The sequence below is a fragment of the Centruroides sculpturatus genome, unplaced genomic scaffold, assembly GCF_000671375.1.
Source record: "Centruroides sculpturatus isolate CEXI.00-Female unplaced genomic scaffold, Cexi_2.0 scaffold38, whole genome shotgun sequence".
Classification (NCBI taxonomy): domain Eukaryota; kingdom Metazoa; phylum Arthropoda; class Arachnida; order Scorpiones; family Buthidae; genus Centruroides; species Centruroides sculpturatus.
The window spans coordinates 1,089,013-1,112,962 of record NW_019384306.1 but is presented as its reverse complement, the minus strand read 5'-3'; the positions used below and the strand labels follow the sequence as shown (position 1 = coordinate 1,112,962).

Below are 23,950 nucleotides of genomic sequence, written 5' to 3'. Positions count from 1 at the left end.
CATTTTGGAACGATGAATGAAAACCTGAGGATGGCCTATCCAAATAGGCTGAAAACGTTTGAAATGAAAAGAAATAACTCGGCAAATAAAATTCACTTGTGTTCTTATTATGGTAGATTAACAAACAGAAAGTATGATTAACCTATACCATCACTATCAGAAAGAGGTATTGAGAAGTCTCTGATCCTTTTCTCCTTGCTTGTGACCGTTCATAGAGGTGGGTGAACAACTATCGTTCGCATTGCAATCAGGCTTTTGAGAACATTTGTAGAACACTTAAATCACAACTACACATTAGACATTAATGTTTTAGTATTTAATCTAAAAATTATAACTTGATTCTACACTTTAACACTTTGAATAATTTACCAACAGTATTATTTTATATTTACTGTCTTGTAAACCATATTCCCATTTATCGATATTGCTGGATATAGTTTTTGTAATTACACTATGTATCTGACTGGAAATGATCACATCATTCATCAGAGAATAAAGTCCATCAGTGGAGACTACCAAATGTGGAAAATTTCCTTCTTTTTTTCATTGAATTACCTATTGAATTTCATTTTTATGTGAAAATCTGACTATCGTATAAGAATTTTTATATTTCTTTCGTCATTATATCCGTTATTTCTCCCGTTCTCACCCCGTTGTCCAAGGAATAGACTCTGAATAATGAACTGCGTAATTCGTCCGTCAAGAAGGTCATCCCTAGGGCGAAGTCGTCCGAGGCGACCGCGGAAGAACTCCCCTCTCCCCGGGACGTTTGTTTGTTTTTACTAATTGGTCACACCGCAGACACCTTGTAAAAGAGTAGTCTCCTGCGGGTGTCCGGTGGACGGAGACGGATGGGTGTTCCTGTATGGAGAGTAGACAAGAGGTCACCTACAAGGGCACCCTTACGGTGAGAACATTACCAAAAATGGTCAGTCATCTCCCCAGGTGATGACGAATTTAACATTAATTGGTCAAGCGATGTCTGCATTGTCGTCACCCATGACGGGGGAGACTGTCATAAATCGGGAGAAGTGACAGTTTGCGTCAGAAGAGTCCCCGAGATTTCCCACGCTAAAAAAGTATAAAAGGGGAATGATCGGAGATCTCGAGGCGATCATCGGAGAAAGAAGACTACAAGCGTCTACTCTGGAAGGACTTCAAGGTTTCTGATCGCCGACCTAAAGAGGTAAATACTTAGATTGTTTTTACTTCACTCTCTCTCGGTATACTCGGGACTTAGAAATTATTGTCACTCGATATACTCGGAACATAGAAATCATTGTCTCTCGACGTACTCGGGACTTAGAAATTTGTCGTTTACCGATATACTCGGGACTTTGAATTTATTTATCTGTTCCTTTGGATAGAACTTAGATTTATTTTGTGTCGAGGACCTTCGATGGACCCGCTTACGGGATAAACGGACTTCGGTTGTTCGATATTGTCGCGACTCGGAATTTATTATAATTATCGCTTACATATTGTTTAGAATTAAAGTGTACTGTATTTGTATTATTTTTATGTTTATATTAAATATGTTATTCCTAATTTAATGACTCTTGTTAAGTACTATCGACATCTCATCACGACTTCATTACGCCTCCCACTCCTTTAGCCCTCCTATAGCCATTTCCTGACAGCCAAGCCGGTAAGTGGGGAGAAGCTCTCCGCTTCAGCCCCCTCGGTTAGCACATTTATGAAAACTATCGTTTGATTTAAAGCAAGGGTCACAAAACTAAGACCCCGGGCCAGATCTGGCCGACGCCGCGCTGTGTCTCAAATGGGATAAGATATAATTATTTATATGGAAATATGGTAGATTGCAGATGAACTATGTAGAAAAAAATAAAAATAAGTGCAAGTAAGTATGCCAAAATTGGTCTAATCTGATTTTTGCGTTTGACAGTATTATAATTTTTAAGAAAATCAGTGAAATGAAAAATTCGGCGACTTTTTGCGACTTTGGATATCAGAGTACTTTTTTTTGTGTAAGTAATTTTTTCAAAATGAAGAAAAAATAAGTAATATATTTGCTGAACATTATAGACAGATGGGAGGCTTTGTGACATCAACGTTAAAAAATAATTTTTTTCTCATATTCCTCTTCACGTTGTATACTCGACTCTTTTGTTTTGGAAGAGACTTCTCCTAAAGAGATTTTTGATCATATTATGAGTGTAAAAGCAAACACTCCGGATATTGATAAGCTAAATATATTTATTTTAAGACAAATAGCAGATATAATTGCTTTACCATTGTCTTATTTAATTAATAAATCCTTTAAGTATGGGAGATTTCCGGAGAAGCTTAAACACAATCTCGTAATCCCAATATTTAAAAATAAACGATCTAAACAGAACTTGGAGAGCTATCGTCCAATTACTATTATTCAGAGTATAAGTAAAATAATTGAAAAGGCTTTCTACGGAAGATTTTTTCAATTCGTCAATAAAAATAAAATTAAAAGTAAAAATCAGTATGGATTTAAAAGAGAGGCCTCAACAATTGATACTTCTGACTCATTTTAAACAATATATTAGCAACAGTCTCGATAATGCAAATATTGTAATGGCGGTGTTTATCGATCTGACCAAGGCTTTTGATAGTGTTGATATTCAGATATTAAAACAAAAATTGTTTAAAGTTGGATTGAGAGGAGTGCCATTGGAATGGCTAATATCCTATTTATCAAATCGTACGTACTATGTTAAGGTAAAAAATTCAATATCAAAACCATTTCGAGTTAACAAAGGTGTACCACAGGGATCCGTTTTGGGCCCTTTACTTTTTAATATTTATATAAATGATATTGTAGAGACTATTCCTGAGAATAATATTATATTGTATGCAGATGATATTGTTATAACATATGCAGATTGGAATCTTCATTTGGTTGAAAATAATATAAACTTTTTGTTGTCTAAATTAAGTAAGTACATGGAAAATAATAACTTAAGAGTAAATGAAAATAAAACAAATTATATTTGTTTATCAAATAAAAACAAAAAAGTGAATTTAGAAGATATACAAGTAAGAATAAATAATGAACGTATTCGAAGAGTTAATACTGTAAAATATTTAGGTATCGAAATTGATGATAAGTTACGATGGAACAATCATATAAATAATTTAACACTGTCTTTATCTAGATATATTGGAATACTGAAAAGAATAATGAGTTTTTTAAATTGTGAGACTGTTTTGCGCTTGTATCACGCTTGCATGGAACCTAAACTTCGATATGGTATTTCCGTATGGGGTACAGCTTCTTCTTTTGTATTGAATAGGTTGCAAGTTATACAAAATAACTTTATAAGAGCATTATATAAGTTGCCTTATGATTCCTCTGTCACTTCTTTTTATAACCAGATCAAAATTGATAAAATAAAAGCTTTATATAAAAAACAAGTTCTTTTGGAAGGTTTTAAACTAATAAAGGTGAGCAAGAAAAATTCTTATATAAGCGAAGAATTAAATAAATATTTTAGGCCTTCTAATTACAACTACCGATGGAGAAACAATTTGATTTTACCAAAAATTAAGCACAGTTTTGGAAGAGATGCACCAATCTATCAACTTATATATAATTGGAATGCCTTAAAAGAAGAATATAAAGATTTATGTACTTACGGACAATTTAAACGGGCTGTAAAAATATTGAAATGTGATTAGTTGAGTGTATTTTTTTTGTTTTTTATGTATTTCTCTTCTCTGTTTTTTTTTGTTGTTTTGTTGATTGTTTACTTTGTAAATGTTTGTATCATTAGTTTTTCTTTTGACCCTTGAAAAAGGCCAATGGCCATAGGGTCGTATGATTAAATATTAAATATTATTAAATATTAAATATATCTGCAATGAAGTTTCCAAGAAAAGCGATTACGTTCTTGCTGCAGTGATAGTGTTTATGTATTGGTAAATAAATAGGTTGATTGTCTTTAAAGTAAATAATTATAAAATTATAAATTTAATTTCAATGTATAATAAAGACTGAAATTCAGATTACATATTTAAATCTAATGCTTATATAATACTTGTATTATGATCTCATAACATAATTTTTCCTAATTTTTTAAATGTTTTATTATAATTTAGTTACTGAAATGAAGGAAATTGGTTCGAGTCATAACGATTCTGCTATATATAATGCAGTGACAAATCTTATGCAAGACGAAGAACAAAAACTGTCCGAAAATAAAATTAGAGACTGCATAAATAAGGAATATTTTAGTGAGTTCATTGAGAAAGAAGAGTCTCCTGCTGTAAGTTTAAATTTAGTAAAATTATTTCAGACAAATCTTTATATTCTGATATCATTTAAACATTGATTACTGATAAATATCTGTACAACATTGTCTTGATATTAAGCATTATTTAAGAAATATTGTATTGGTATTTAAATTCTGCATACATTACTTACTTATCATATTATGATTTTATTCTCCCTTTACAGTTTTTATAGTATAAAATATTTTCTGTAACTATTACTTGTATAAATAATAAAGTATTTATAAATAGTTAGTCTAATTTGACGTGACACTTTGATTTTCATAGAAATATGTATGATTAAAAGTTCTATGTTTGAAGATTCATGATGCAGCAGAATATGTCATTCTTAATATAATATGTAAAGATTACAGATGATTCTTTAATCAAAAATTACAACAATAAATATATTATTGTTAATCATGATTTAATTTTTATTATTTCTATGGGATAACAAGTAAAAATAAGATTTCAGTAATGCTATTTCTAATGGAAATTTCAATCACTTTCCGATGCCTATGAACGTTCGCTCGGCTATTTGGCCATTACAATAGAACTGTTAAATATTTATGGAATTATGATTCACTTAATGTTTTATAGTTTATGAGAAAATTTTGAAATTTATTTTTCAGGAAAACATCAGAAATGTTCCTGTCTCTTCAGCAGAAATCAATTCAAATGAACACGAACACTTTACATTACGATCATTATATTTTGCTTTCATTGAACTCGAAACATATTCTTTAGTATCGGATATAATATATGAAGAAGAAGAGCCTGACTCCACAGATGATCTGTCAGAAAGTGCTTACAGTATAGACTCAGATACAACGTCAACTGAAGACGAACTTTCTGATGATATGAACCAAAATGAAATATTTGACGTGTCTGATATAGATGAAAATATGTTAATAACGGCTCAATATCAACCAGAAAATAATGAAACATATGAATTGGCATCAGTCACTGCAACTTCCACTTGCCCTGATATTGAATCATATATATCAGATTTGATAATAAAATCGGATACGATGTCAAGTATTTCTGACGATCTGCCTGCGACAAGTTGGAACAAACACGTAGATGAAATTTCTGCATTCAATAATTCTAGAGAAAGAGTCGAAGAAAAAATTATTCGAGTGCAACCTGAAAGTGATCTTGGTTTATATCAAGAAACAGCAGAAAATGAATTGGACGTACTTCAATTTGATGAAAGAAAATATGAAGTAAACGCGAATCTTTCGCAAGTTAAGGATGTTGTGGGAGATGCAATTGGATCAGAAAAACTTGAAGAAGGTAAGATCACAAATATTTTATCTGTTATCGAATGTTTGATTTATTTTTGTATAACTCCAAACTTTTTATTTTCCTTCTTTAACACTTATTAGATTTTATGTAGTGTACATTTAGATTTAAACGCAATTGTGAAATATTTAAAATGAATAATTAAGCGTAATATTTATGTCACATCTTCAGTCTTTTACAGCTGTTTATTTAAAATAATACTTTTAGAATTTTCTGTGATGTATACAGAAAATTTTCAAATAACAAATATGTTCTTCATTTCCATTGTAACTATTTTAACTATCAATTTAAGTTGCACAATAAAAAAAATTCATAAAACATTCATTTATTAATGCTTTATCAAGAATTATTGATGTCTTCTTAACATAAAAATTATATATTTGCAAAAAAGACAATTATAATTCATATATTTGTCAGTAATTTATTTAAGTAACTTGCAGATCAGCCTGGCGTTGCTCGGACAAAAAGTAACGATAGCAAAGTTTAAGATTATTAGATTATAACCGATCTTACCCGTTTTCACCGAGTGCAAGAATTAGGTCCATCCCTCTTCCGAGACTAAGTAGAAAATTTTTAGATATCTGCTTACCACACTGGTATAACGATAATTAAGATTCACAGCAACCACTAACCGGTACGTAGTATGAATAATAATCGTTTTCGTAATTCTTTCTGAGTTCTTTAGGTTTTACTAGTTCGAAAAATAAGTTGGGTCTTCCAGAATTATTCATAAAAATATAAATTCGAACATAAAATCGAACATTAAGACGAAGAGATCGAGTAAAGCGAACTCATGCGCATGCCCTCCCCGTGTCTACTTTATATAGATAGAACACTAAATAGCGTTGAGAATTTTTAGAAGGGTCTAAAAATATGTTCGATGTCCCGCATAAGTGCAAAAAAAGGCTCCTAAAACAGTACAGTAGAAGCCGAGTTCTTCTGGGTAATCGTTAACTCTCTCCCTCTTCCCAGCGGTGGTAATTTCAAAAAATCCCTTCTTGATCTGCATTCTCATGGCATAGCCTATTAAAACGCAATGCAAAACGCAAAAAACCGCATCTAAAATAGTATAATAGAATTCTGTATTACGCTTCTTGTGTAGTCTTCTTGTGAATTCAATTTTAAGTGAATCGGCTCATCTTGTTACGATTTTACTGTAAATAAGTTTATAATCTTATTGTTTTAACGGTGCANCGTTGTATTTATGTCACATCTTCAGTCTTTTACAGCTGTTTATTTAAAATAATACTTTTAGAATTTTCTGTGATGTATACAGAAAATTTTCAAATAACAAATATGTTCTTCATTTCCATTGTAACTATTTTAACTATCAATTTAAGTTGCACAATAAAAAAAATTCATAAAACATTCATTTATTAATGCTTTATCAAGAATTATTGATGTCTTCTTAACATAAAAATTATATATTTGCAAAAAAGACAATTATAATTCATATATTTGTCAGTAATTTATTTAAGTAACTTGCAGATCAGCCTGGCGTTGCTCGGACAAAAAGTAACGATAGCAAAGTTTAAGATTATTAGATTATAACCGATCTTACCCGTTTTCACCGAGTGCAAGAATTAGGTCCATCCCTCTTCCGAGACTAAGTAGAAAATTTTTAGATATCTGCTTACCACACTGGTATAACGATAATTAAGATTCACAGCAACCACTAACCGGTACGTAGTATGAATAATAATCGTTTTCGTAATTCTTTCTGAGTTCTTTAGGTTTTACTAGTTCGAAAAATAAGTTGGGTCTTCCAGAATTATTCATAAAAATATAAATTCGAACATAAAATCGAACATTAAGACGAAGAGATCGAGTAAAGCGAACTCATGCGCATGCCCTCCCCGTGTCTACTTTATATAGATAGAACACTAAATAGCGTTGAGAATTTTTAGAAGGGTCTAAAAATATGTTCGATGTCCCGCATAAGTGCAAAAAAAGGCTCCTAAAACAGTACAGTAGAAGCCGAGTTCTTCTGGGTAATCGTTAACTCTCTCCCTCTCCCCAGCGGTGGTAATTTCAAAAAATCCCTTCTTGATCTGCATTCTCATGGCATAGCCTATTAAAACGCAATGCAAAACGCAAAAAACCGCATCTAAAATAGTATAATAGAATTCTGTATTACGCTTCTTGTGTAGTCTTCTTGTGAATTCAATTTTAAGTGAATCGGCTCATCTTGTTACGATTTTACTGTAAATAAGTTTATAATCTTATTGTTTTAACGGTGCACTTGTTTTTACTTCATCATTCTATTTTATTGTTTTAATAGTAAAACGGTTTCCAATGTAACGGTTTTAAATGTTAAGTTTTAACTGTGTACTTTATGTATATTGTTTGTCTCTCACTGCTATTACTACTCGTACTTTATGTATTGTACTGTGACCGCAGGATCGGCACCTCTTTGGCGCCCTGTCAGGATGACACCACTGTGTCTTGTAACAGACACAGAAAAATTTTATCGGCCGTTACTTTTGGTTACGCGAACGGTCGCGTTTGTGGACTTTTAGTTCCGGGATGGAGGCGTAACGAGAGAATCAGAGGAATTACAATCTACATAATCTATGCATAATGCCCGTTTATTGCTCGAATTAAGCTATATACAATCGGTTCAGTTAACATATCTATTTTCTTCCCGGTTACCCGTATTCCTGAGAGAGAGGGCTCACATGTATTTCGCGCGAGGATAAATACCTTGGTTTAAATCGTCGATTAGTCGGTTTCGTCCTCGAGTCTCTAGACTTCACAAAGTTCTTTCGAACGTTGATATGCTTTTTCCCAGTTGCACAAAGTTCTTTCGAACGTTGATATGCTTTTTCCCAGTTGCACAAAGTTCTTTCGAACGTTGTTGGGCGTAGTCCTTCCGAACAGCGGCGATTAGATGAGTTCCGGATAGCGGCTAATCCGTTCACGTAAAATTCACAGTGCACCAATTTCCAGAGACTGACTCTTACGCATCGACCCCTCCTTTTTATAAAGGGGGGTCTCGTTGGGTTTTTTCCACTGCCTTATTAGGACTGTTTTTTCCACTGACCAATAGTCTTTTCGAGATTTCGGGTGACACATTCGATGTATCATACTTGACAAGGAACTAAGTTCGTGGGAAAAGATTTTTATGTTCGTTTTTTATATCGTTGTTTTATTTCTTTAAACTTTTCCTCCCTCAACAAAAAATTTATTTATCAATTTATTCCCTAAATTCGACTCTCACAGTACCGTCATATCTACTCAAACACCTGTAAATTAATAATTATCATCCGTATGTTATCAGTCGTCACCATTTCTGTGCTTTTAATAAACATTTACATTATAAAGAGTTGAAAAGAGATTTGAAGTCCGAAATGCATACCTAGGAAATAAAAATATGATTTTCTAAAGATTGTCCTGTTTCTAATTGTTGGTGTAATAAGTCTATCGGAAAAAAAGACCTTGTAATATTGAGTATAGTAGAAGTCGAGTTCTTCACGGTAAGACTTAATCCTGTTCTCTACCCCGCGTGGAGGAATTTCGAATAAACATCTATCAAAATATATGAATTAAAAGACTTCTTATGATCACTATATTTTTATTTTCTCAAATTTAAGTAAACAAGTAACATTGTTGACAAAACTTCTTTGCATACGAAATACCCAGATAATTCATAAATTGTGATATTACCATTACAAATAAAATGGTTAGGTCTTGTGAAAGTTCTCTAAGTTACAGAACAATAATTTTATCTCTGTTATTAATGTATTTCTTTGGCAACTCACAATAATAGATAGCCTATTAAAACGCAATGCAAAACGCAAAAAACCGCATCTAAAATAGTATAATAGAATTCTGTATTACGCTTCTTGTGTAGTCTTCTTGTGAATTCAATTTTAAGTGAATCGGCTCATCTTGTTACGATTTTACTGTAAATAAGTTTATNTAAGTTACAGAACAATAATTTTATCTCTGTTATTAATGTATTTCTTTGGCAACTCACAATAATAGTGTTTGGTTTCAGAAATGCTTGTTTAATATATTAAAAAAAATCGTTTCCAAATATTAATATATCTGTTTGTCATAAAGTAAAACGTAAGTAAGTAAGTAAGTAAAAGTGAATTACCATTATTTCCTGCTTACAGCACGCAACAAGATATAACTTGATTCAGTAGAACGCATAACCTGCATCTGATTTTAAAATAACTTTTAGACAGATTCTCTAAATTATGCAGAAAATCAACATTACTATTTAATTTTATATTTACAGTATTATATTCATTATTATTACGATTCATTTGGTATTAGAGAAAGTTATGTTGGTATTTATTTTCATTGTGATAATGTTATAGGCTACACACTGTACTTACTGTATATAGTGCAATGTAATAAGTTTATTCGCGTCAATAGTTTGTACATTATATGTACTTACATTACCTTGTATAGTTTAAATTGGAAGAGTTGTTATTAACCTGTGCACTTTTAATCATATTTCGCAAATTTGTATTCAAGATAAAAGCAATCTTCATTATTGTATTAATCTCAAACAATGACAATGTAATTAAAATTTATCAGAATTGTATTAATTCTGCTATATTTTATCGTGCTTTAATATTTTATTTATACTTACTTAACGGTAGAATTATGATTTATTATCAAGAAAAGATTAAAATTTAATTTATAAAATTATTTTGTGTTTCAGAAAGNAACAAGACCACCAATCATCATCCCAGTGACCAAATATCAAAGGCCAACCTCAACATCATCTTCAGTCATATCTGATGGCGATTCTAGTCGCTTTAAGCCTACAAATACGTCTACAACCTTATCCCATCACGAATCTTCTTACGTTATCACTGGATCAGAGAAAACTATTTCCTCGACTTCTCAAACACCCACTAAACTTCGTTCTTCGAGCACCGAATCCTTTAGGCCTTCTCTATTCGTTACAGGTAGAAAAAAAAAAGAAATTTAATTCATAATAGTGGAAGAAAAAATTATTTAATAACACTTTATATCAATTGTAGAATCATCAAATAGTGAAAGAACTCGAAGTCCCGATAGCACAAATGTTGATAAATTTAAAGGAATGTGCTCACCTGTACATTCGCGTACATTGTTTTGGAATTGGACTAAAGCGGGTGAAGTTGCTGTACAAAGATGTCCAGGAGGTGCAATAGGTAAAGCTTATCTTTACAATTAAATTTAATTTATAAAATTATTTTGTGTTTCAGAAAGCAATACGACAAACGAAGACAACAAGAACCAAGAGCAAATGATAAATAAATTAACTGTTTTTGAAGAAATCAAACGTGATGACTGTCCAAATATAGACGATGAGGAATTCAAAGCAGGAACTGAAAAAAAGGTGAGAAAATATTTTGTAGTGTTATTCTTGTTTAGATGTAAGAACTGATTAATATCTTTATATCTACCAACCACAGTTTGATTTCAAAATTTTCGTTTTATTTATGTCTGATTAAAAACTAACATATGTAATGTTACATATGTAATAGGCGATGTTACGATATAATCAGTGTAAGGTCGCCGACTGTTAGGGGCAATACGTTAATTGCGCGTCAGGAAAACCTAGGATCAAACCGTATGTGAGTGGTGGCGGTAGGAGACAAAGATGACAAATGTCTTACACGAAACCGTTTATTTTTGACATAAAGTTAAGTTACATAGTATGAATAACAAAAATTGGGAATGTTGGCCGGCAGGTGCTGTTGGATGCCCCGAGGCTTCCTTGAAGAAGAGTCCGACGGAGAACGGGCGATGTCCGGTGTTAGGATACACACTTCCTTCCTCTGAGTATGCGGAGAAGCTTGGACGGACGTGTACAGATGACCTGGCGTCTTCTTGGCACTCGTCTTGGGGAGAATCGCCCTCCTTGTCCTTGAGATTCGGGGATTTTATACGATTTTCTCCGAATATCATCCTTTTGATTGGTCCCGTTCACCCTCTCCCTTACCCCGATTGGTCATTCTTTTGTTTCTAGGCGAAACTCGAGACCGATCCGGGTCAGGAAAAGGTCGGAGAGGTGATGACGGGGCTTTTACAGTTCGCGCTCGTATTTTACTCCGTTATGGCTCTTCTCTCTGACATCTTTGAACTTAAACGGTCCACCAGATGTTCTTGTTGCCATTTACTTCCTAACGCGTCGGGCTTAACAGACGTCCCTTTTGTTATTAAATCCCCCCTTAAAACCTGACACTTGTTTGAGAGCATCTCGACAAAGCTCTCTCTCTCTCTGTCGACATTCCCCCCTGCCGTTTATCATCGCGTCGCGTTTGTTTTACAATACGAAAAAAGTTTTCGTCCCATCTGGGTTCTGTCATTAACACATCTTCTTGACCCGATTCTATCTTCTAAACTCTCCGACGTAAAAGTTTCGTAATTAGTCGCAATTTCGACGCGTTTTTACGACCCTCACATCAGTTAAAAGATTTAATTATTTGAAAATCGTGTGCTAGAAGTAAACATGCTATGATTTAACATTGTTGATAATTACGTTTACAAAATTTGAGATAATTTCATTAATTAATGTAATTGAAGAACCTTTCTACATTGAATTGAATTTTCAAATTTATTTATTTTAATTGTACTTACAGATAACAATTTTTATTTTTCTTACAGCAAATTTTCAACTCATTAAAATAATTGAATTGAGCTATTTGTAAACATATAATTTCGAAAATTTTATGTAGTATATTTTGCATTATGATTTAGAATTTTGTTCTTGTATAACCATTTATTTTTATTTATTTATATTTGATTTTCATTCAGAAAAATTAACTTAATATTTAAAAGGTGTAGGGGAGATCGGGGCAACTTCGGCATGCGGGGCAAGTTTGTCAAGCGCTTTTTTTAAAAAACAAATTAAAAGGAGACTTTGGTTATAGGTTAGGCAGTTGAGTTTTATTGGTGGCTTGTTGAGTGTAGTGTTTTTATTGTTCTCCAACAAGCGTAGTTGAATTATCAAGCAAATTTTCATTTTCGTTCAATTCCATATAATATTTTTTTTCCATTTATATTGAATTGGCAGGTTTTGTTATAATTCCATGATAACGAAAGTTACTTTTCCTGTTAGAAGGATGTAACTTCAACTTATTCACGTGGCCAGATCGTGGCTTGGCATTCTGTTCTCAGGGTTGTACTTAATGTTTCGAAATCATGACTAGCGGGGTAAGATCGGCAACATAAAGCCACATTAGAAGCAAAGGATAAAAATCAAACAGATGATAAATGAAAACATGTTTGCATTTGTTATTCATGTATATATGTCTTTGAACTTGCATTTCGTTGTAATAATATTAAATGGGTGTTGGATTTGTATTTCTTTGTTTTAATAGTGAATTCCAACTTATACATTGTTAATAACATAATTTTATATACGTGCCTATCTTGCCCCATTACTGTTGCCCCTATACCAGGGGCAACTTTAATAAAAATAATTAAAATAATTACAACTTTACAAAAAGAGAGAAGTTGCCGATCTTGCCCCTATACCCGGGGCAACTTCGTCAATTTCTCTCTTCTTGTAAAGTTGTAATTATTTTAATTATTTTTATTTCCAAACTGATTTTAACCAGTTCTATAGTAAGAAAACATTCCAATAGACAATATGCAAAGCTTTTTTTTCAGTTTACAGCAGTATTTATTACACAAAATTTAAGTAAAGCTTAACATGCCGATCTTGCCCCGATCTCCCCTACATACGAAAACTTTATTAATTTAAAATTACCGTATCTATTATGTTTAAACCTAAACAATTCTGGAAGTTTATATATAATTTCATTAATTACTTATATTTAGAAATTTCTTTTCTTATTGTTTACTTATAAAATTATTTTTATTTTAAGGAAATCACATGCACGGATTTCTTCACATATCTTTCTCGTCGACTACGACGTTTAGTTTGAACTTCAGAATAAAAAATAGCATCATTGCTAATGGAAAATGAAGAATTCTTCTTCTTATTATTATTATATGAAATGTAATTTATATAATCATATAATTTATATTTATATCATTAAAATGAACTTTTAACATTAAAAATTCTAATGTAACAAATTATTAAAATAAAAATAGAGAAATTTCTGTTTTGTTGTAATTTGATTGGGTTTTTGCGATTTTATAATTTTGGTGTCATAAAGATCTTTCCGTTCTATTAATATTTATACCCCTAGAACAATAATTTTAAACCAAAAAAGCATAACTGATTTGTATAACTTATCTATTTCGTAATATTTTACAATTGAAACCGATTTGCATTTTCCCATTGTTTTGTTATCTGTACCACTAATATAAAAAGATGTATGGTCTTCAAGCTTGTTTTCCAAGAGGCGCAGTTATAAATCGCTGAACGAATAGTAAAGCTTCTAGAACTGTTATACAAACCGCGAGTGAGCGGAAACACAACACGAAGAAATTGCTTAATTAACAGGAAGTAATAAATTTAGAAGTGATTTTTGTTTTTTCAAAATAAACGTCATTGGTACCAGCTGTTTATGTTCTTTTTTTCTGTTACAAACTTCTTAAATTTGTTCTTTTCATACTTAATTAATGATTTTACAATTAAGACTTTTATAATTTTTACATCATGCTTCTGTATTACGTTTTTATATTATTTCGCAAACTGCAGTGTTATTAATGGCCATTTTTCTTTCCATCTCCGCTTTAAATACCAGATATCAAAATTTAATCTATAAATTTGTTCATTCAAACTTTGAATGAACCAATAATAGTTTCACAATTATTACAGGCGATATCTTCTGACATTACCTGGATGATTGTGAAGTCGTCATGTTTACAACGGCTAATTTTTACAACGGCATATTTACAAATTTTAAATGTAATTATCCTCCTGGTTATTTACTAGTTTTATTAATGTTAGTATAATTTCACACGTATATCGTATTAAACAATATTTATTGAATCTTGCATTAAAATCGCTTATCGGTTCGAATAACTTTTGAAAGTTATGATTTGTTCAGAGTTTTTCTTGAACATTAATAAAAAAACATACAATTTATTATCTTTATATTTGGTATAGAAGGAAAATATTCAGTAAATCTACTCAAAACTGGACGAATCAAAGATACGACGTTCAATTACTGACAAAGAAGTAGAAAAAGAACGATTTGTTTTATTCAAAGTTATCTTTATTCTGATTGGACTAAACAATTTCGTAAAACAACGTGTTCTATTGATTGTATGAAATACATGGTCCTCTACTTTCGTACATTCTACATTCGTACAATTCGCTATTTCGTACACATTTCGTAATTTCGATTTTTATCGATATGTATGGCAAAATGCAAATACTTTCGTGTAATGATTCTGCTCTTCTCATGAACTATTTGTCACTAGTCTCTCTCCACTTCTCTGACATTAATCACGTCCATTTTCGGCGTCATATGTTCACTCTTGAGCACAGACATCTTCAGTTAGCCTTTGTGGACCTTGAAAAATGTGATCCCAATGGAGAGCGTATATCTCATGTAGGAAGGGCAATAGAAAAAAAAACACAGCGTGTTACAGAATATTTATGAAAAAAAGAAAAACAGGAATACAATTCAATTATCTCTTGACAAATTTATAAAAAAACATCAGAATCTAATCAATAAAAAATAAGTATTTTGAAAACTTTTTGATGTTTTTTACATTGCTCTACTTTCGAACATTTCAACTTTCATACACATTTCAGGAACCAATTAGGTATGAAAGTAGAGAACCGCCTCATATTTTTGTATTTGCTTTTATAAAATTGCTATTGAACATTATTTATGTAATTAAAATACTATTATTCATTCTAAATCTTTTTTAAATATATGACGTCATTATACGTAAATTAATACGTAAATTTTTTCTCTATCTCTAAGACTGTTACCGTTATTCTATTCACAGCTGAATATTAAATAGTCATTTGACAACGAATCAAATTTCGCGAAAAACGAATCAAATAATTTAACTCGGCACCCTCGAACATCACTTAAATCATATTTTGTGCAAGCTGATAACCTAGTATTTTGGATTTTCTATTTCATTGCCGCTGTAGAAAGGTTCCATCCTGGTCCGAGAGAAAGAAGGGCCGTTGAGGAAAGGGGTTGAAGTAATTCGAGCAAAAGTAGTCGTTCACCTCCTCCTGGAAGAGAGGATAGTCAACCACTATTAATTAATACTGCTCTACTGTTAACATTTGAAAACTGATCCGTGTTAGACAGGTTGTGATGGCTCTGCACGTGATCGAGTTGCTAACCATAATGTCCGAAAGACTTCATAGGCCTTGGTTAAATAAAAAAACTTGTAAAACTCAGAATAATTGCTTTTATGTTACACCTACGTAAAAACACTTTACCTAACTAAGAATTATTTATTACTCTCTTATTCACACTCAGATTCTTTAACATTACAAAGTCAACACACCTTAATACGGAGAAAGCACATTTATTCAGCTAAACAAACGTTTTCAACCCATTTCATGGGCCATCATCAGGTTAAAGACGTTCGAATCAATGGCTTTTCGAACACGTTCAAATTTAAATTACATTAGAACATATCTATATCTATATCTATATCTATATATACATGGACATGTATGTCCCTATATTTCACTTTTCCGCCAAAACTACACATCGCACGTGAATGGTGTTTGTATGTGGTAGTAGCCCCAAGTCTCCATTCGTGCACCAGGGGGGTTGCGTCTCGATAGCTATAAGGGTGCGGGAGATATGAGGCTGAAAGTGGTTGAAAGTGGCTTTCTATTTCGAATGTTTTGTTCGAATTTGTTCGAACATAAAATTCGAATATTGGTTCGATTATAGAACGATCGTAAACGTTCCAGAAACGTTGAAAATAGTTCGTTTCACTGGACGTGAANATATGTTGAAATAAAATTAAGTAAACAAGCATAACGAAATTAATACAATAAATAAGAAAAACAAAATAATATATAAATGAATACAAAATACGGTAATTCCCCACAATACAATATGTAAACATTTTTTATATAGTAACTCAGGTTTTTATTGAGCCTGGTGGATGTATCATCTTACGAGTTCTTTCAGATTATATATTTCCATGCCGATGGTAAAATGGTTGCATCTTTATAGTGTAAACATTTATCATTTAAGCTAGATCTGTAGATCTCACACTTCTCTGTTGTGTATGCAAGGTGTAGCCGAGTGCACCTTTGCAATGACTCTGAGAAATTACCGTATTTTGTATTCATTTATATATTATTTTCTTTTTCTTATTTATTGTATTAATTTCGTTATGCTTGTTTACTTAATTTTATTTCAACATACGTTCTAATATAATTTAAATTTGAACGTGTTCCAAAAACCATTGATTCGAACGTCTTTAACCTGATGATGGCCCATGAAATGGGTTGAAAACGTTTGTTTAGCTGAATAAATGTGCTTTCTCAGTATTAAGGTGCGTTGACTTTGTAATTATTTATTAATCATACGAACGTTTTTAACCTTTAACCAATGTTATTTATCTATTATATTATTTTGCTTGTTTACTTAATTTTATTTCAACATATGTTCTAATATAATTTAAATTTGAACGTGTTCCAAAAATTATTAATTCGAACGTCTTTAACCTGATGATGACCCATGAAATGGGTTGAAAACGTTTGTTTAGCTGAATAAATATGCTTTCTCAGTATTAAGGTGCGTTGACTTTGTAATTATTTATTAATCATACGAACGTTTTTAACCTTTAACCAATGTTATTTATCTATTATATTATTTTGTTATTAAATTATATATATATATATTACTGTAATTCATATATTTTGGATTCAAATAGCTCGATATTCCAAAGAATTTTATATTTTAAACGTGTTTTTAACTGTTTTATACAAAAAAAAAACAGTTATAAATATTCCTTGATTTTTAAAAACTTGAAGATGGCCTGTAGTTCAGGTTGATGACCATTACGGTTAATAAATAATTCTCAGTGAAATAAGGTGTTTTTCAGTGGGTTAAAAAGCATCTTACTGGGTAATAATTAAGTATTTTATGTTATAATAAAGTGTTTATATTTTTTTCAACTCATAGTATAAATTGTACAGGAAGTATGTTCTCAAAAATATCGCTTTTATAGAAAAATAATTGAAATGCAATTTGAAAAAATTGTAGACCTATAAATTTTTTAACTGTTGTACTGTACACTACGTCTGTATGTTTGTTGCCCGTCCTTCTCCAATCTCGAAAACAGAGTCAGCTAGATACAAGACGTAAACAGATATAGAACTTGCAAAAGAAGTACACCCAGATAAACTATACATTCATGTCAGATATTGAATGGGTGTCACGTCACTTCAATTCAAATATTTTTCCTGAACAGAGATAGATAACCGGCACGACTCTATTGTTATCAGGAAAAGCATGATGTACTGCAGCAATACCACCGTGAAAAAAATTCAGAACATTGTGACGAAAAGTTGCAGCCCGGCATTGTGACAACGTCGCAATAAATAATCGGCCCTTAGAATTAGTTTGGTTTATTTGGTTACTGCAACGCGACACGCGAGCGATCTGCAGGGAGCTTGCATCTTAGGAAGAATATTATGGAAAGCTGGACCCTATTTAGCGAAGAAAACCCGGAAAACTCCACGTGGCCAGCATATTTGCAATGCCTGAATCCACTACAATGTTCGGTGGTTTTATACATTCGGCTACCAGAGGGCGCTTATTAGAATTAAGAAAGTACCATTCAGAAATAAAAAAACCCGAGTCGTTAGACGTGTAAAGTTAAATTCTTATAGATTTTTTACAGAATAACATTTTCGATTCACGAAGACAATTGCTACATGCTGCATGTCGCAATAATTACAGAGCGCGTCTATTTCGCGCTATATCATTATCGCAGAAATTAAGTGAATATAATTTATATATTTTAAAGTTGTATATTTTTTAAATAAGAATTATATTTTGTTTATTATTTTGTTAAAGTTTTGCTAATACATGGCGCTACGTGTAAATCAGAATTTCTAGTGTAGTTAGAAATTAAATAATTTACAGAAATTTACAGATATTTTGCTGTGGGATGTATGTCATTATTTCGGTTATAAATATATAGACATAACTGCCAAATTTCGTAGAAATTAATCGTACGCTCTAAGAGTGTATAGCGAACAAACAAACAAAGAAACATTCTCATTTATATATACTGTATATAGATTACATGAAGTATCATCGCATCGGAAATATTAATCGGCATGCGTAAATAATCGAAAACGCTATTTGACAATACGAAAATTGACCAGGAAAATTAATATTTACAAACAAATTAAAAACTGAATATTTTTGATTTATGCCGAGAATGGCCGATGAGGATCGTTCTTGTCCATACAACGCCCTTTGTCCATACAACGCCCTGCGTGTCCNTGGATACGGCTCGGTGCCAGAGTTTTGGCAAAATGGATCTCAAGTAAACGATTTTGGATATCGTCCAGAATCAGAAACCACTAATTATAGGCCGTATCCTGAAGTGAATCAGTACGGACGGCCTTCAGAAACAAATAATTGTTATTGGTCGTATCCTCAAGCGAACGAATATGGAAGGCCTCCAGAAACAACTGATTATAGGCCATATCCTGAAATAAATCAATATGGACGGCCATCAGAAACAACTGATTACAGGCCATACACTGAAGTGAATGAGTACGGACGGCCTTCAGAAACAAATAATTGTTATTGGTCGTATCCTCAAGCGAACGAATGTGGACGGCCTTTAGAAACAACTGATTATAGGCCATATACTGAATTAAATGAAAATGNATAATTTATATATTTTAAAGTTGTATATTTTTTAAATAAGAATTATATTTTGTTTATTATTTTGTTAAAGTTTTGCTAATACATGGCGCTACGTGTAAATCAGAATTTCTAGTGTAGTTAGAAATTAAATAATTTACAGAAATTTACAGATATTTTGCTGTGGGATGTATGTCATTATTTCGGTTATAAATATATAGACATAACTGCCAAATTTCGTAGAAATTAATCGTACGCTCTAAGAGTGTATAGCGAACAAACAAACAAAGAAACATTCTCATTTATATATACTGTATATAGATTACATGAAGTATCATCGCATCGGAAATATTAATCGGCATGCGTAAATAATCGAAAACGCTATTTGACAATACGAAAATTGACCAGGAAAATTAATATTTACAAACAAATTAAAAACTGAATATTTTTGATTTATGCCGAGAATGGCCGATGAGGATCGTTCTTGTCCATACAACGCCCTTTGTCCATACAACGCCCTGCGTGTCCATACAACGCAAACCCCGCAATGAGGTTTGCGTTTCAAATGAATTTCACGCAAACCTCATTGCGTCCACGTAACTGGCCGAGCTCGGGAACATGGTAATCTCAGAGTGCAGTACCCTCACCCAATGGTTTTGTCTTTCTGTATTTGAAATTATTACTAAGTGTACTTCGGCAATCTAAATACACTTCCAATTAATGCACCTGTCTGTTAACGACCTTCCGACAGACTCAAATTTAGTTAATACTATTCGTTTAAATTTGCGACCATGAAAGGACTTGCTTTGCAAATGAACTAATTTCTTTACTTTTATCAAAGACATTATTCGCTAGAGATCATTCGATATGTCACACTATTAGAATGAATGGCAAGCCAATTATAAGAAATCGATAAATTTCCGAAATATTATATTACCAGTAAAAGGTTCGATACATTTGGTAGGTTTTCAAACCGCCGATTGTAATTACATTCTCGTCTGTTATCGATTATATAAATAAGAAAAGTATGATGATTGGTCAAATTTTAAACTCGCCCCATTTTTTTTTCGCTCCACATAACGATGATAGTAAAATATTCAGATTAGAAAAATTTATTTTCTCCTATAGAAATTTATAATAACCAACAGTTTTCTAATGCATGTGTAAGATGAATAGATGAATATCTTCATTGTAGATCTCATTAATAAATTACACGCTGCTAAACATGTAATTATTTTATTTGAACATTCCATAAGCAATCACTAATATTATAGTTTAAGTTTGATGTTTGTATTTTACTTTATTAGGAAAAATTAATATCTGTATTCTTTCAAACTAAATTCTCAAAATTTTCTGCATCGAATTTATTCCGAGCTATTAACTTATTATCGCAACCGCTGCCAGAAGCACCGCTTGGTTTTGTATTGTTACGTTAAGAAGAAATGTTAATAATATAATTGTAACAATTGTCAAAGCGAGTTCTTTGTTTGAAACGATTGTTGCTAGACGCAAAGTTTTTCGAAGCGATATAAATTTGATAAAATGAGTTATCAAAGTAAGTTAAATTATCTAATTATGTACATAATTACATTCATTAGTTTACAGCAGTGTTTCTCAACCTGTAACGAACCGTCGCCCCCTTCAACGTAGTATTACCCCCTTCAATAAAACCGTTACGTAATATCGCCCCCTTTACTTCAAAATTCCACGGGCCAAGGCTAACGCCAAATTCATACTGCATTGAATAGAATAGTGACTAGTATAATGTTATTTGTTTAATTATTGTACGATATAACGAATAAAATACCTAATTATTCTTAATATAATGTTTTACTATATCGCCCAAAAATTGTTTTTCGACCCCAAAATATAAATTGTTACAAATCGCCCCCTCAACATGGAAAAACGCCCACATGGGGGCGATATCGCACCCGTTGAGAAACACTGGTTTACAGCATGTTCATTATATGAATATAAACAGTGTTTTTATCATAATGTTTTAACAAAAAGGTGAAAACATAAATGAAATTTTTATATACAAAATTATGATGAAAATCGCTGCTATTGTGTCTCCTTTCAAAGAAATTTTTAAAGGGGGAATTTCATTAATAACAATTAGGTCATAAATCAAGCTCTTGTTTCTCTTCAAAAGAAAATGAGGCGATGCTCTCTTTTCTTTTTATTGATGCAAGTATATTTAATTAAAAAAATATTTAAATAATTACTCAAACAAATTTTTCAAAATATAATGTAAAATACTAAAAAACAAGTTATCAAGAATTTGTTACCCGAATTGCATCTGTTTTATTTATAATTGAATGTCTTAAGCGAAAAACGTTATAAGTTACACCAAGAAACATTTAACAAATATCATATTAGAACAAATTAGAAATTAATATGCTTGTAAATAAAAAAGAATTTTGCTATAGACTGGCTTTTTATTATCAAACATTTCAATTTCGAGACTTATTTACAGATTTAAATGTGGCATTTCTTAAATTTTTCTTTATGTGGCTTATAACCTTTTTCACCCAAATAGGTGTGTTATTAGCCTGTTAGATATATGAATTAATAAATAATAATGAAATGTTTGTTCACAGGTTTTCGGTGTTTAAATATTGTAAGAGTTTCGTCATTTGAAAATGACTTTACTTTTGTGTATGCTTATGAGGTGAGTGTATCAGGAAATTAAAATCTATGTCTCAGATAATGTAAGAATAAATAATGTTTAGATACAATATAAACTCAATTAGTTTGTTAGGTAAGACAAAAATGTAGATGTAACCAATACTTAATAAGCACCTTAAGTTTACTTTCCATTTTAATTTTGTGCTAATTTAAAAAATAATAATAATAATAAATAAAATAATAATAATATTAAGCTTATTGTAATAACGATGCAATGGAAAGTTGACAGAACAAACATTTAATAATTTCTAAAACTATATCACACTAATAAATCAAACGAAACTAATTTCTTACACACGTCTTTATGCTTCACGGAGACATTACTTACGAAACAAAACCAACGAACTTCAAAGTATTTAATTTAGTATCTACAATTTTATATTATTTGGAAATCTAATGCACGTATGTTATATTTTAGTAATTACATTATGGAGTTTTAGTTTTCGGTAACGTGCAGAATCTTCAGATATTCTTGGCAACAGTAAAAAGTTATAATTATTATGTATATTTTAACATTTTATCAAAGTATTGATGAGGAATGTTATAAAAGAAATCCACAAAATACTACAATATATTGTAAAATTATGAATTCAAAAAAAAAACAATTTAAAACAAATTTAACTTAATTAATACATTTGAACGAATTTTCATATAAATTTAAACTTTCGATCAACGAAAAAAGACCAATTGTCAATTGTGAATAGTGTTACAATACTGAAACTTATCGATATTTTTACTGACTTGGTTAAATGTTCTACTAGAAAAACAGAAGAAAAAAATAATGCTAATGTGTAAGCTACTGTAATTTTGTACANTCCGACACTTTTTCTCACTTTGTAATAGTCCTGAGAAACATACTATAAATTACAGTAATACCCCGAACTTACGCGATAGGTGGGACCGAGCGATAATCGCGTAAGTCGGGGTATAATTCTGCAATTTATGGAAAATCCAAGTCGGTTGTATATAAGCTAATAAATGTTCTCGTTAATCTTATCTCGTCTTTTGATTCGTTCACGGTTACAAGAAATAACCACATAGAGTCTCTCGAGTCTCCGTAGATATAACAAACACAGAAATAAATAACACAAAATAAATTGTAGCTATGCGTCGATTCCGCGCGACACATCCGAACATGTAAGCTGAACAATAGTGTGGGGGGAGTGAGTAATCAAGAGTTGCGTGGCGCTCAAACAAAAGACGAATCGACGAGATTTGAAAATCGCGTAACTCTGGGTTCGCGTAAGTCAGGGTAGCGTAAGTCGAGGTATTACTGTATTTCTGATTAGTGCCATTTTTATAATTCAAAAATCACTACCTTTCGGTAGATATGAATGCCCTAATAATGGAAGTATACGATCAATGAGATCTACAATTAACTGAAGGCTAACTTAAAATTTTTTTTGTTTTGTATACTCACGTTTGATTTCTATAGTAACGAAGTAATGCAAATTTAAGGGTACCTGTCACCATTTCACACATAGCACATTACGTGTCAATTATATCAATATATTTTAAAAAACGAATATACACCACTTTCTTTTGAAAAGCCTCATATTTATGTTATTGTCAATAACTAAAGTAAAAAAATAAACAAGTTAGGTTTATTTACAAGTTAATTTTTTAACTTTATGTAATTACACATTATATTATGAAACACATTTATTGTAAATAAGTTTCATGAAAATAATTTAATTTTTTTTAATAAAATAACTTCTTTTAAATATTATAGATAAAAGATAGGATTTATATGTACAATTTAAATATTAATGAATTTTACGCTTGTTATTTTAGTATAGAATACGAGTTCCATATGATGCCTTCTGGAGAGAAATGTTTGGATACGGCTCGGTGCCAGAGTTTTGGCAAAATGGATCTCAAGTAAACGATTTTGGATATCGTCCAGAATCAGAAACCACTAATTATAGGCCGTATCCTGAAGT

The 23,950-nt window shown here is 31.4% G+C and overlaps 2 protein-coding genes across 2 annotated transcripts in view; both read left to right on the top strand.

The window, feature by feature from the left end:
- The first annotated feature begins 4,100 nt into the window (after positions 1-4,100).
- LOC111619051 lies at positions 4,101-10,747 on the top strand. Its single transcript, XM_023360699.1, has 5 exons — positions 4,101-4,259; positions 4,896-5,559; positions 8,956-9,044; positions 10,247-10,496; positions 10,572-10,747. Exons 1-5 carry the CDS (start codon positions 4,101-4,103, stop codon positions 10,745-10,747), a joined length of 1,338 nt encoding a protein of 445 aa, XP_023216467.1.
- Positions 10,748-21,961: 11,214 nt separating this feature from the next.
- Positions 21,962-23,950, top strand: part of LOC111619044 — a 5,088-nt gene continuing 3,099 nt past the window's right edge. The window contains exons 1-2 of the mRNA XM_023360687.1: positions 21,962-21,990; positions 22,073-22,080. Coding sequence (XP_023216455.1) covers positions 21,962-21,990; positions 22,073-22,080 — 37 coding nt within the window. The remainder of the gene's footprint in view (positions 21,991-22,072; positions 22,081-23,950) is intronic.